This window comes from Tyto alba, unplaced genomic scaffold (genome assembly GCF_018691265.1).
Source record: "Tyto alba isolate M040663 unplaced genomic scaffold, T.alba_DEE_v4.0 Super-Scaffold_41, whole genome shotgun sequence".
Lineage (NCBI taxonomy): Eukaryota > Metazoa > Chordata > Aves > Strigiformes > Tytonidae > Tyto > Tyto alba.
In genome coordinates, this window is record NW_024881317.1 from 3,896,128 (window position 1) to 3,911,262 (window position 15,135).

The 15,135-nt window shown below is 42.0% G+C and overlaps 1 protein-coding gene across 4 annotated transcripts in view; it reads right to left on the bottom strand.

Moving 5' to 3' along the window:
• Positions 1–15,135, bottom strand: part of LRRK1 (leucine rich repeat kinase 1) — an 82,337-nt gene that overhangs the window by 41,414 nt on the left and 25,788 nt on the right. For 3 of the 4 annotated variants that reach the window (XM_042804188.1, XM_032994299.2, XM_032994298.2), the window contains 6 exons: positions 14,272–14,451; positions 13,500–13,648; positions 4,817–5,043; positions 4,154–4,281; positions 3,726–3,889; positions 2,883–3,020 (listed from right to left, as the gene is read on the bottom strand). In XM_042804188.1, coding sequence (XP_042660122.1) covers positions 2,883–3,020; positions 3,726–3,889; positions 4,154–4,281; positions 4,817–5,043; positions 13,500–13,648; positions 14,272–14,451 — 986 coding nt within the window. The remainder of the gene's footprint in view (positions 1–2,882; positions 3,021–3,725; positions 3,890–4,153; positions 4,282–4,816; positions 5,044–13,499; positions 13,649–14,271; positions 14,452–15,135) is intronic. The other variant, XM_042804189.1, reaches the window with a different exon arrangement.

Below are 15,135 nucleotides of genomic sequence, written 5' to 3' on the forward strand. Positions count from 1 at the left end.
CTATTTAGTTTCCAACCAGGTTTATTCTGCAAGTCCCCACCATGAAAACTGAGATAAGCAGAATGTCAGCTGAATTATCTTGACCCACAAGTACAGCAATATTAATGAATTACACCTCATGGAAATCATGTTTTACCAGCAGATTTCAGCTTCAAGTGTGTTAAATGTTTTACCCACTCCACATAATATAAAAGGTTTATGTCCCTTTTCATCAAGCAGGATTAACAATGTCTCACAAAGCCAGTCTGTTGGCCTTCCTCCCCTTTTCTCAGATTGGAAAAATATGAGGTATCCATGTGACATAAGCAACGGACAACCAGCAGTTGCTGGAATGGCAATTATCGTGCACAACACTCCCTCTAGTGATAAGTGAGGGGCAACACTGGGCCTCAGTGGGGCTCAGGGAAGATGAAGTAAAATATAAAACTGCAGATACGCAGGGTGAACCGCTAGAGGAAAGGGTTGGGGAACTGTGCAAACTGTAAACCCCTCCCTGCCACTCGAGTCTTGACAGCCAATGCTTTTATCATCATTAGTCTTCCACTGGCTCAAACCTCCCGTTGGAAGGAAGACCCAGTCCTCCCTTGGCGCCTGGTGTCAAGCTCTCTCCAAGTATCAGCATGGGGCTGTTCAATGACAATGCTTCTAACTTCTCCCCCGAAATATCCCTGGGCAGCAGGCGGGAGGAAAGGGAGGCTACACGTTCCAGAATTAGCACAAACTTTGTTCTGTGTGGTCTAGCTGGGGTGCGTAATTTTCAGTCAACTGTATCCATGTTACATGTCCCCCACAAACGCTGACAAAGGCCACTCTCCAGGAGAGCTGAGAGCCTGGTGAGATTATATGCAATGCTTATGTGTCTGCTCCATAGGGGGAAAATTAGTGACTTTCAACTGGCTGTGGCTCTTCGTGGCTGTAATTCTGGAGATCACTAGTCCTTGTTTTGCAATTGCCTCTTCTCTCTCATCTCTAACTTCTCTATTTTTGCTGCCTTTCAGGAAGAGAATGGGTGCCTCCAGAAGTGAGACAATGGCGGCAGCAACTTCCTTCAAACCCATTGCGGCAGCATGCAAAAAGGGCCCTGGTGCATTAGATTATACCAGAGGGAAGGAACTGCAGCATCCAGATTAGGTTGCTTCATTCAGCTCATGATATGGAAAAGCTGACCACAGTCTTACCTGAATACTTCCACCCAGAGAGGACGAGGTCTCTCACAGAGAAGAAAACTAGTCTAGAGAAGTAAGACATGGCTTAGAGCATGTATGGTTGGTTCCTTTAGAAGGCAACAGACAGGAAAGCTGAGAAGGCCTCTGCTTCCCTTAACACCACACTTCTAGTACATATACCAAATCAGTGACTATGAGCTGGTCCTAGTCATAAGACCCCTCCACAAACCAAGACAAGGCCAGTGATAAACTAGACGTCCCACCAGGCTAGGTCAGAGACATGCTTTCAAGTCACAGGCCTCCTCTGCTTTCATCTTTTCCCAGGGAGAAAACAGTTCACTGCTGTTCCTACATAATAACGTTGGAACATATAATGTAAGTTATAGGTTGGAACACGTTACTGCCCACTTCTTCCTCTTCCCACATCTACTTCAGGAGCGGGCTGGAGCGTGAGTGCAGCACTATTCACCAACAGAAACTCTATAACCAAGGAGTAGCCCAAGCCAGGGCTGATCTAGGCATAGGCTTTCACCTTCTATTTGCTCACCACACTCTAGCCCTTGGGACTGAAAATACTTGCTATTTATTTATTTTATAAAGGTAAGGCTGAAGAGATATGAATAAGAACTGGCACTACTTAAGGCAGCCAAAACTTGCTAACTTTGAAGACAGACCATCAGCAAAGATTGCACTAAAGTCTTCTTTGATGCCTTCACATCCCTCTGCAGCTTCTGAGCAGCAGCACCCAAAGAAATGTGCCCTTGAAGCACCATCTAGTGTTTAATATCTGTCATGGTAACTCCCACCCACTGGGCTTATTTTTATTGCATTCAGAAAAAACAAGTTTTGGAGACAATAGTCCATAGGATTCATTCTATTTCAGGAGAAATGCCAATTGAAAACAAATGGTTACCAGAAAGCAAAGCCAAATCTGCAGGGATCATTAAAAACAACTGAGGGATCAAACGACCCTCAGCACTCTTCTTCCAGGAAGTTGCAAGAGGAAAGTTTGCAGCAGACTCCTGAGATCCAGATTGGACATGGATATGAACCATCACTTCTGCATCCTTCCCGCAGAGGCCAGCAGTGAAAATCATGAAACCTCTGCACAAAGATTCACCTCTGTTTCTATTTCCATGACCCTGAGTTTCACAATGTGGAAGGGAAGCTTGGAGGAAACCCCCAAGGCCTGTTTGTTTTCTTGTCAAAACTATGTGAAGCCACAAATTCTGAGGAATTTTTAAGTAAAATTTGGATCTCTGATGTCCACTGACAAGAATGATTTAATCTACAAGCTTAAAGAGAGATGCCACCTAGCATTGTTTAGGGCATTCAAACATGCTGTTTTCAGCACAGAAAGACTAATTCTTAATTACATAACACTGGTGTGCCAGATTAAGAAAAAACATAACTATTTGTGAGCACATTTGAGTACATCTGTATTTCAATGGTTGGAGCTTACAGCTACAATGCAGTGGTTGTCTTCCAAACTGCGTTCCCAAAATCTGAAAACCACAGTCATCCAAAGAGTCCTCAGACTTGTGTCAAAAGCTAGATACCATATCACAGTGGACAAGGGCCTGAATGTTGTCATTCAGGGAGTTACAGGCTGCTCAGAGGATCTGGGAAATTGCTGTGTTCACCAACTCAAAGCAGCAGGTAGTCTTCTACCTTAACCAGGCAGCCACTGCTATGACTCTGAGGTATGACACTTACTTCAAGCTGGAAGAGTCCCTGTGGAACTTCTTTTAGTGAGTTATCAGAAAAATCCACTTCTCTGAGATGATTCTTCCAGAAAATAGTTAATGCATCAGGTAAGAATTCCAGTGAGTTTCTAGATGCTTTACAACATTTCTAGAAAACATAAAAGAAAAAACACCCACAGAGTAGTAATCGTGTCCTTAAATAATGAGGTAGGTCAGCTGTCACATGTTTAAGGCATTAATAAATCGATTCTAGGTGGTGTTTTTAGACAACGTAATCTAGATAAAGTATTGTGCATGCAGGCACATAGGATTTGCTGAGGAGATGCATTCACTGAATTGACAAGCAAATTATTTGGTGGGCAAAAAGTATTTCAGAAGTTCTTTTGAAAATTATCCCCATTTGCTTTTCAACCATAACCAAACACTTCACAAAAGTATACTGTTCTGCTATCCTTGTAATAATGAGGAATAAAGTCACAGTGATGGGTGGCTATAGATGCCCTAGTTAGCCATGGGCTTGGGCAAATTTAACTTTGAATGAAGGCTGAGTCTTCTGTAAAATGATCCTAATGATACTTCTGCTCATATGAACTACAGAGAAGATGAATATATCCATAGAAGACATGTTTCTAGAAGCTTTTCACTAATGCCATCAACATGGTGAGAACAGGGTAAACCTCAGAAAGACTTGATCTGAGACCCATAAACCGAATCAGGCCGGGGCACTTCTACAGAAACAGAAAAGCCTTTTAGCCTAAGCTGTCTGACAGCTTTTTAAGCATCACAGTATATTTTTTTGCATTGTTTCAAGAGCTTTTTCAGCCTCTGACTCTGTCAGAGCAGTTTGACTTACCAAGGGGCAGGCCCAGGGATCTGGAAATACTTTCAGCTGATTTCTGGAAACATTCAGTATGTTTAGGGACTTGAAGCAGTATAGAAAAACCGTTGGAAGTTCCACCAACCTGTTGTCAGAGACGTCAAACTCCTGCAGCTTCCTTAAACCAATCCAATTAGTTGCTAGAAAACACAAATCATTGTGGACTTGGTGTAAACATGATAGCAGTCTAATCCAGCAACATGCTGCATACTTGCTAGGTAAGAGCCAAAGGATTTAATGAGCACTAAAAAACACCCAGGCCTTTTCACATACTGTGGACAAAGGATTGAGAGATGCTAAGCATCTCTAGCCAATACTCTCTTTGAGTCATTACTATAAGAGTTTGGGGTTCTCCCTTACAGATCAGACCTTGAAATGTAAGCGTAACACTGGACTGTACGTACTGTTTTCCTCGTCAAATAACTTCTCCATATAGTTTTTGGAAGCGATGAGCTTCTTAAGGTTTTTAAGGTGTAAGAATCCAGTAGGGAGAGCAGTGAGCCTGTTGCTGGATACATCAACCTCGAGTAACCTGTGAGTACAGAAGATACTCAAGTCAGGCATCAACAAAATCCTAGCAAAGACCCCTGTTGTCATAGACATCTATTTTACCAGGACAGCTTCAGATCTGAATGAAAGCAGCTGGAATGCACCCTTGAAAAGAAAAGCAAAAAACCCTATTTAGAAAATTAACCCTTTCAGGGAGCAGACAAAAGTGGTCTGGATAGACAGCAGATCAGGTAATTGATACCAGTCAGCAAATGTCAATCTGAGTCAGCTCAGGGCTTAGACTTAAGAGCAGTGGGTCTCACAAGAACTGGAGAGAAGCAGAAGCAACATGAGATAATACAGGAATAAAAGTCTCTACTATTGTCCTGACAACTAATTTGGAAACACTGAGAATGCCAAAGGGCAAACCTTAAGTTAGACCTTGCAGCAAACAAAAAATAAACCAGGAAGCTTCTGCATATGCTCTTCACTTACACAGTTTCACACAAGCACAACTGACTCATTTGCACCTCCTTTCTGTTCGGGTTCAGTTTGCTGTAGGCATCTAGCACACACACCTTGTACATATAATTTCATCGGATGACTGTATGCTGGGTAATTCTGTCAGCTGGTTGTCAGCCAGGCTGAGCTTCCTGAGGTTTATCAGGCCCCATGGGATCACGGATGGAAGGGAGACCAGGCAGTTAGCAGAGAGATCAAGCTCAGTTATCTGACAGGAGATATCAATCAGCCAGTCCAGATCCACCCAGGGCAGTTTGAGGTTTGACCAGTTCACACACAAGGCCTGCAAATGTCAAAGAAAGAAGAGACAACCACATTAGTAAAATCCCAATTGCTGTCGGCCTGTGTTACACCGCTGGGAATCTGGCAGATCAGAGCACAGACCATAAACATTCTGCTCACTTTCCAATCTGCTTCTAGGAATTAAACTGACTCAGAGATGAAATCATGCCTGGATATCAGCAGCCTCCACCATAACTGCTCCATGATCTCACTCCAAAGACCATGAGCAAGCACAAGCAGGGGACCTGGACTTCTTCACCAGTCCATACACCGCTCCAGTGTGCTTCGCAGAGGGTGAGCTGCCCTCGCCTGAAACCAGCACTCTCATCTGAGAGCTGGGCAGACTCTAATGGTTTATTCATCCAACAACATGCAGTGAGTTTTCATTGGGCTGGGCTCCCCGCCCCGCAAGATACATTCACACCCTACGTTAGCAGCATGATATGGACAGATCATGGAAACCATCTTAAATCCCAACTCTGCAGCCCAAACCCTACTCTGTCTCCTGGACATGGTCTGCATTGCTGCTCAGATCTCCAGGGGACTCTGAACATCAACAGGGGCCAGGCAGGACCAGAGGAATCACCGTAGAGCAGTCAGCCTCTGAAACACAGATCATCGCTTGTGCATCCGTAGAGAGGACAGGGACATATCTGCTGAGTGTGGTAATGACTTCTTAGGAGGAGGTCAGTTGCTGGAACAATTAATATATGCCCAGGCACTGCTCTTCCATCTTAAACCTTCCCACAACAAGCAGCCAAACTGTTCTGGGGAAAGTTTAGGTTTTGCAAAGGAACATCTGGGAAAGGCAAGGAAAGGCAAACACCCTTTTGTAAAGCATTTCTACATGCTAGAAATTTGCTCAGTATCATTTAGGAAGATATTTTAGTTTCTGAGAGATGTGATTTTTGACAGTTGTCTCCTTTCTAGATAATGTTCTGATGCTTTTGACAGTAAGACGAGGAAGTTGTTTTATCCTCTTTTGGGAAAAAAAATAGAAGCTGTTGTGAAAGGTAGAACTACTTCTTTCAGGCTCCGGCTTGGACAGAAGAAAATGTGAACACATATAGTCAGTCATCAATGCAAGTAAACAACCCAAGGCTTCATTTTCAAGATCACCTCATTGCATTCCAATGAGATCTATGTTCCAAAATACACATTTTTAAAATATTAGTCCCAAAACGTTTTCATAAACTCAGTTTTGACATAACTTATCCCAAAGACTGTCTCAGTGAAATGATCTTTAATTCTCCACCAGGAGGCAGCAAGGACCCAACAGCAAATTTACTTTTTCAAATTCCCAGTATTTAACACTTAAGATTTTTAACCAAAAATTTAAAATTAACAGGAATATATTTTGGGAAGGAAGAGAAAGACAGGGGAAACAAAGGTCTATCTCAAATGCTTATTTGAGACTCAGAACTCCAAGTAATGATGATCACACAGTTCAAATGTCTAGAATGGATTAAAGGGTAAGCACAAACAGTTGCACTTTCTAGAATGGACAGTAGTTGTACTTAGTATAGACATAATGCTTTCCAAATGTTCACTGGTGAAGCCTCAGGACAGCCCTGCAAATATGAATGGAAATATTATGCCCATTGTATCACTGGGGAAACCAAGGTAGAGAGCCCAAGATGCTTGTCTGAAGCTACATTCACTGCCATGCCATGAGGCATCCATATAAAACACAGAAAGCCAGTAGCAACAAGAAATCAAATTAAGCGAAGTATCCACTGATACTGCAAAATATACAGTACCTAATGGGAGTTACACTGCAAAGCTTTCACATGGGCACAAAACATATTCTGTTTTACTGTTAGATTTCCCAAGTCTGTATATTTAACAGCTTCCTGCCTACAAACTCATGTTTTAAATTCTGAATGTAATTTTCTCTTCACCTGTAACAGCCCAAGGCTGAGCTTCTTTACACCACTGGACAGCACTCAGTTGTGATTTATGGTAATAGAGACTATAAACACATAGGTCAGATGCCCTTTTCCATTCCTAGCCACCCCACAATTCAGAAGGGAGGTAGAGATGTGGTACTGATGCTAAGGGACTGGAAGATCTTCCCAGCAAGAGGAGACCTCACTGGGGAAGAGCACATTTGTGCTGAGACACTTGACTATTTTTTTCTGGTTCATTGAATTGCTCCAAGAGCTCACAACAGGCGCCACATCCCTAAATACAGGTAATGCAGGAAACCAGCTCTATCCTACAAACAAATTCCTCAAGTAGTATTGATATCTATCTGGCTTACATACACGTTCAGGGCCTTACCCTGTCTTATAATATTATTACTCTTTATCTTAGCAAGAGAATTGTCAGCTGGTTTAGCTTCCAGATGAGGTCACCAAAAACCAACTTACAATTGTACTGATGCAAGAGGAGGGAGGAGTGCATGGCTGGGCAAAGGAGGAGGGCAGCATCACTGTAGTTCCATCCTAGATCAGCTAAATATGTCCCTGATAGAAATACAGCTTAATCAGCAATGGAATTTTCTTACTGATGTTGATTATACCACATTGTAGTGTATAGTGATGTCAGCAAAACCCTTTTTATGCCAGGACAATTAAATATATACCAAAACTTCTGCTCATACAGAAATAAAACCATCACCCTCCTACTTAACGGTGCTGGATAAAATCACATGCTCTGCATTAGCAAAATCACATATCACAAACCCTCTGGTTTAGGAAATAGTTAAGAAAAAGCCTGATCCCCAAATACACGTGCTTCATGTAGATTTTTAATAGCACTGGCTCTTAATAGAAGACAAAGGTGTAACGAAGATCCAGCTGCTGAAAGTAGAATACAAGCTGTCTGCCTAGATATGTGAAAACCATTTTAACAGGGAATTAGCCATTTTAACAACTAACCTTGGCTGGCAATGCATACTCTGTCCTCCTCTTCTATTTCCCGGAATGCCAAATTTTTTCAAAAGCTATGTGGAGACTCAGACAAAATCGGGCTGGAGGGGTTAGACCAGAATGAATAGGGGAAAATCCAAGCTTTTGGGCAGCAGTTCCAGACAGCATGTCTATGGTCTTAAAAATTAACCGTTAGTAAGGAATGGGCTTCCTGTTTACCCGTATTGTTGTCAAGACATGGGGTATGGAACTGCTAACACAGCACTGAGGGTTACAGAAAGGTGGATTCGTCCCAGCCTGTTTATCAGGCCCATCAATTATCTCCTGTAGTCATCACAAAGACCTTGCTCAGAGGGAGTCTAAACCTCAAAAATGAAGCCGTGGAGATCAACCATACCCTTTCCCCTATTTCACTTTCCAGCTTTCTATCTGTCAGAAGGGAAGAACAGCACCCTTCATGGAGATCTCGGACAGTGGCTGAAGCAGCCTTTTAGTGACTCAGTGCGGCTGGAGCAAGTGGCAGATCAATACTTGATGAAGATCTGGCCATGAGACTAAAGCTACTTTTCACCCTGCAACAAGGAAAACAGTGAAATTACATTCAAAGGTGGCCTCAGCACTGATATCGCAAGCTGCTAATTATTATCCCATGTGCATTAGCATCACCAAAGACTAGCACTGCATTGGGCAGGACACATAGCAAAGATGACAGCCAGAGGAGATTTACCCTGGAAGTTCAAGACAACTTTCAACAGCATGCTGAGATGGAAATGTTGGCATCCTGACACTTTCTCCTTTGGCAATGGTATCGCCACAATGGCTGTGGATGCATAGGATCCACACCATGGCCCGAGAAGGAAACAGGGAAGGAAAATTTTCCCAGCTTTTAACATCTTTTAGCATCTGATCTAAAGTGGGATGCTCTGTAGCACCTTTCCTAAGAGAAGCATCCATGACTAGAGTATCCAACCCCTTGAACTATTCACATATTTTACCTAAACAAACAGAAGCAAGAAAATTGATAATTACAGTCAAAAACCTGGGCAAATATTCCATGAAAAAGGCTATCCACAGGTCCTTCAGTCATGTAAGAGGATGCATATAACCATACAGGACTTTGAAATTCTGGCAGTAATGGGAACAAAAGCCTGGAGAGTTGGTTTGCTCATTTGATTTCCTCCACACAGGAGAAAGTAGGCTCTGTGAGATTCTGAATTCAGACTCCAGAGCCTCAGATTTCTTGTGACACCAGTCACCGTCTCAGGCTACCCAGACTGTTTGCCAATCCATATAATGGGACAGTAACATTTCCCCTTCTTCCAGGGGAGCCAGGAGTAAAAATGCACTACAGACTCCAACTCTCTCTTTTCTCTTCCTGCTTAATTAAACTTCTCCCAACAAAGCTGCAATTAAAAAAAAAAAAATCAGAAAAAAAAGAACTGATGGTGCTTAACCCCTCTTTCAGTTCCTACTCTGTTTCAGGACCATGCTCTTTACAGTGGGCCCAGGCTCTTGTTCCAGTACAAAAAAAGTACTTGTCCTTGAGTATACTGACCAATGCAGTAATAGTAAGCTCTACAGTCCGCTTTTAGGGGGTGCAAGAAGGACCATGTCTCTGCTGCTTCTCATTTCAGACTGATACTCATCTCCATTTTGCATTTAGATTGCTGTGTATCATTTATCTCAAAAATGTAGAGCCATGGCCTCAGGGTATTTAATGTGATAGAAAGATACCTGCAGAATTCAGATAGTAACTTCTAAAACCACGGAGCAGATTGTGAAATCAAAACCTGCTATGAATGCTGCAGGGTAGGTGTCCCCATCTGCTAGGCAGCTTTCTGAACCTCCTTGTACTCAGTCCTCCCCCTCAACCAGAGCACAGGATTGACAGTGCCTCTTCTACCTGAGTGCTGCAAACTGGAGGATCAGACAAACCCCTTTATCTGACTTAGGGACAGTGGATCAAATTCACCTTGATGTTAGTAACTTGATGTCAGTGGAGTTACCTTAGGGATTTACTTGGCTCAGCACTCTGTGGTGAAAAATTTAATTAAGTGAAAGAAAGCCTGACAGCAATGCCACAAAGACAGGGGATTTCCTCCCCAACTCATACTTAATAATCTCCACTATCTTTCCAGAGAAGCCTGTTTCTTTGATGCCAAAGGTCTGTGTTGCTGAATTCACAGAGCCAGTGATCAGCTCAACTCTTCTCCATTTGGCACGAGCTGGTGAGCTCTATGCTCAAATGAGAAGGACGATGTTCAGAGGCTGTTAGCTCCTGGGCACAGCCTGACTCTGGGCGGCTTATTGCTCTTCAGAAGGGCAAGGAAAACCTCTGCAGACTCCCCTCTCCTGCCAAGGAAAGAATTTCTCAATATGAGTCCTGAAAACTAAATGGAAATCTTTTTCTGCAGTGATGTCAGGGGATGCACTGAGGAAGGCAAGGGACTGGAAATTGTGCAGAAGCAAGAAACCCCACTGTTCTTGGGCAAACGATGAACTATAAATACAAAAAACATTTACTTAGATTTGAGACTGTTTGGTAAGGTGATTAAAAAAGGCTGTTGTTCATTTCTCCTAAATGGCGTGACATGCCCCAACAGAACTTCGCTCTTGCCATAGACAGGATATTCTGAGGGCAGTGATCTAATTTCTCCATCAATAATGCTGAATCTTGAGTGGAACTGCTGCGGATTTCTTTACTGATGATGATGTATCTGAGATTAGCCAGGCAGTGGATAAAGAAATCAGAGGAGGATCACACAAACACACATACATTTGCATGCTTGTGCATAAAATTCTTGGCAAAATATTTCCTAGGGAAAATGCAGCAGTTTAAGCTCTTTTCTGGTCTGTAGTAGGAAAAATAAATATATCTCACACTGCACACACTGGAAAGTTACATGTGTCTCCATGATGACTACACCTACCAAAGTCTGGAATCTGTGCCCAGTCGCTTTACCACAGGGGGTCTTTTGCCATTTGTTACTTGTTCCTGTAAAAACAGAGCACTTCCTCTCTTTAGCAAGACAGTGGTTTGCTATGGGGATAAATTTATGCCAGAAAAAAAAAAAAAAAAAAAAAGGAGAAACTGATATTAGAAAAATGAGATGTAACTCCTCTTGTCTCAAAAAGGGCAGCACTGAACAGTGCAACAGCTGCCTGGAATAGCATTCACTGCTGTGAAATCAACTGGAGGTCAACTGCACGGTGTTTTCACTCAGAGATAACACAGATGGGACAAACCCTTTTGAAGTTCTGGGCTCATTCTGAAACGATGGGTTCTCAGTCTGCCCTGTCCAAAAGGAGAGACTTTTTCATATCCAGGTAGCTGCCATACATATCACAGTCTCTGCACAATCCTTTTCTGTTTCCTCCCAGTGCAAAATGCATCACAGCACTTACACAAGAAGATTTACATTCATGAATCTTATAAGATATGAAGAAAGCACTGAGGCAGCTTGTTTGCAGTTGCCATGAAGTTGTGTTTTAAAAAATTATCAGAGTGTGTGAGTATCACTTCCCAGACACCTGAGCTCTGCAGACAAACTAGGACAAATCTCCTGAATTTGGCCCAGTCTGCCAAAATTAATTCAAAGAGAAAACATTAAATAAGCAAACATATTAAAAATAAACAGCTACTAGAAGAATCAAGGTCAAGTTTCTGGGTCTGTTTTTTTTTGGTTTTATTCTTTTTCTTTTTTTTTAAACCAGGCTCTTCTGGCAATTAGCTGGTGTTTTAAGACTGCTCTCTTCTTCGCTTAGGGTGTGACAACAGCAAAGCTGAGTCATTTTTACAGCAGCTAAGTTAAATATTGCCAGCAAGTTCACATGGAAAACAGACCTCTTCCCTGTGATTCAAACATTTATTCCAAGTTTATTCAAGCTGAATTATCCAGTTAGTTGGATGTTTTTTCTTCCAACCGGCATGTAGTTTTATCAACTCTTATCCAGAAGTATCTAGGATTTAGCTTTCTTTTCTTTACTGGTCAACAAAACTAAGAATCCCACAGGGAGGGCTCTAAATCTGCTGATTGAACCTAATGAAGTCAAACTCACGTATGTGGACTGTAGTCCCTAGCACTGACAGTATCATTGGGAATCCAGTGAGACAGAGTTTTGGCAGGAAAACAGAGAATGGAGAAGTTCGTAGACTATGAAAACCTCTCTGCTTATTTTTACTTAACACCAAAGCAGAATCACCATCCTGCAGTGTTACGAGCTGAGCAAACAGATACTCAACTGGCAATGGGATTCACGCAGAAAGAGCCTCGATTGAAAATTTTCCCTCACAATTTTTTACTGCAAAACTTTTATGACCTGATGAAAATTGTAACAACCTAAAGCTCAAGGCTCTGATGCTCCTATTCAGTGTTAGTTAATCTACATACTGAAGAGAAAAATGAAAAATGCCAGATAACTAAATTGCTGGATAACAGTATAAATAATACCAAATACTATGTGCTTCCCTATAGAGCAGTAACAGTGTGTGCCGTGAAACTTTTTCAGTTCTGAATAAAAGAGACTTGGATAATAAAGATTAAGAGACCAAAGAATATAGCCTAGTTATACAAAGATAAGTGCTAATCATGAAATGTAATAATACCCTGCATGAAAACAATGCCACTCATCTGTAGATCTCAAAGCATCATCATGATGTATTAAGCCTTCCAACAGCTGTGAGATGTGAGGAGTTTAAATCTCTCCATTTTACAGTGGAAGAAATAGAGGTACAAATGAATTACCAAAATTGTCAAAAGTTTCTAAGTGGCTAAGTAGTGAACAGAGATCTTGACAACCTAAAAATGCTTCAATTGCTTTTTGCTGGCCTCTGTGTCCTATCAAAAACTATTTCTGTGGGACAAGTTGAGCTCAACTGACGTGATCTGATCACACACGATACTCTCCATACTGCTCCAGAAAGCCAGATCCATACTGAGCAAGTGACAGTAAAGGCTACCAGCCGTACTTCACTCATGAGGACCTGAAGTAGGGATGCTATTTTGAGCAGACGTGAGCTTGCTCTACTCATGCTCTGTGTTAACAAAAAGCCACATGAGCCTACTTATACATGCTGCATCTGAGCTATCAGCCATGGAGGAAAGGAAGGGTTTACATGCCCAGCTCTGCACCATGCTAACGCTCCAGAACAGTACAGAGCTTGTGGCATTAACTTGCAACCAGAATGCACAATAGAAACCTAAATGAAGTGGTTATCCTGGGGTCACAGGGGAAACCTGGGGTAGTGCTTATTTTTCTGGAAGATTTTGAGCACAAAGTCAATGTTTCCTTTCCACAGCATATGCTTGGTTCACACGCTGATCTTAAAATTGCCAAGCGGAAGCTGCCACACTCAGCGTCTTGCACAATGATGCCATTTAAAGGCCCAGTGTTTTACACCTTGCAATTCAGCACTAGCAGGAAAGCCACTTTCACAGCTTGTTCTCTAAATGGATAGCAAACCACAAAGCTCTTGGCCGAGAAGAAGAATCACCAGCCACATGGTACGCAAAGACAAATATAAATTATTAACATGATGCTCCTTTAAAATAATATCTCTTCAGACAGATAAATAGCTACTTACTGGTTTTGCTGGAGCACTACCTGGTAGTGGGCTCGTCTCAATAAAATACTTCCTCAGAAGGTGTTTGCTGGATTCAGGACTGTCCATCAGGATGTAGGAACAAAAGAAAGCTCCATTCCGTAATAAAAACACAGCTACATCTTCATTCCCTTTAGAGAAAAGCAGATTGTCTGTTCTCTTCTTTTCATGTAAATGAAACAACACAGAGTTGAACAGAAATCCTGGGAAATAACCACTTCTGAAAATAACCATGGGGGTATGCAGAAAAGAAACTGAACTGTATAAAGGCTGTTTCCTCCAGTGGTAGAATTTAGTTTGGACAAACTCAGACAACAAAGACACTATGTAAAAGCACTGGCCCGGGCTCTTTCTTCTTTCTCTTTTCAACCTGTCTTACTAAACTATACACGAAGCTGTTCTTTGAAGTGCAAATTATTCAGCCTAAATCAAGTATGCGTGCCAGAGTGTCCATAACAATAATGCTTTTACTTGCAAGGTTTTTATTTTTGAAGGGTCTTTTCCCTGGGAGTTTATAGAGGAAAGTTCAGCCTCTCAGTATTTAGAGTAATCTAACTTAAGAAGGCCCTGACTTAAATTTGGCTAAGTCAAAAGATTCAGAGCCAATCTTATTTTAATTTATCCCATTGGAAATCCAGGACAATTCCAGGCAAGCCAGTCCATACTGATACCTTCCCAGATGTGAACAACTCAGCTCATTCTTTAAAAGATATTGCAGAAAAGGAGCAAAGGTTTAAAACATGCAAATACATACCTGCCTTTATAGCAGCATACAGGGGCAGCCGTATAAGAACTGGAAACTCATTCCTCCTGACTGCACAGCTCTCTGGGTCAGCACTGTATGCACGAATTAGGAGTTTTACTATGTCCAAATGGCCCTGCTGACAGGCTATGGCTAGCATCCAGTTCAGGAGTTGTTGGCAAGTCCTAGGACCTACCGAAAAGATACAGCACTTGACTTGGTTGATGCCACCGGGCAGTGATGTGCAAGAGTCATCCACAAATAATGGCTATGCAAAGGGTGGAGGCCCTGAGGACAAAGGAGCAGCCTGCAGTGCAAGGCACAAAGTTTCCAGCTTTGCTCAACTGTTCTTCATTACCTACCCAGCTAACGGGCAAACTTTTTTGACTTTCCCTGATCTAAGCATGCATAAGCTAGCAATGGTGGAAGGTTCTGAGGATGCCTGCTAAATTACCAGCAGAAAAATCAAACATCTAATCCCAAACAGAGGTAGCAAAGGATGACCAGGCCTGTCTTTGCATCCAGAGACAACAGGCCTGATACAACAGACATTAGATTCAAACATCCAAGGTAGGCCACTTCTTCCAAGTTCATGAGAGAGGATACAAAGGATGGAGAAAACCAGCTTACATTTCATGCTACTGGATGAATAAAACAAAAATAAATGCTTCAGACAACACAAAATAATTTAGTTTGTTTCCACTGCAGCCTAAAGTCTCCCACAAAAAATTCTTCTCCACTTGAAACATTTCATTTTGGGTGAATTCTTTACTATCAATTGATAGTAAAGTTAGACAAATGTCATTTAAGGCTCAAAACTAAAATACCATGTCCTGATCTCTGCATGAATTTGCTAATGTTTTAGTCATCCTCAAA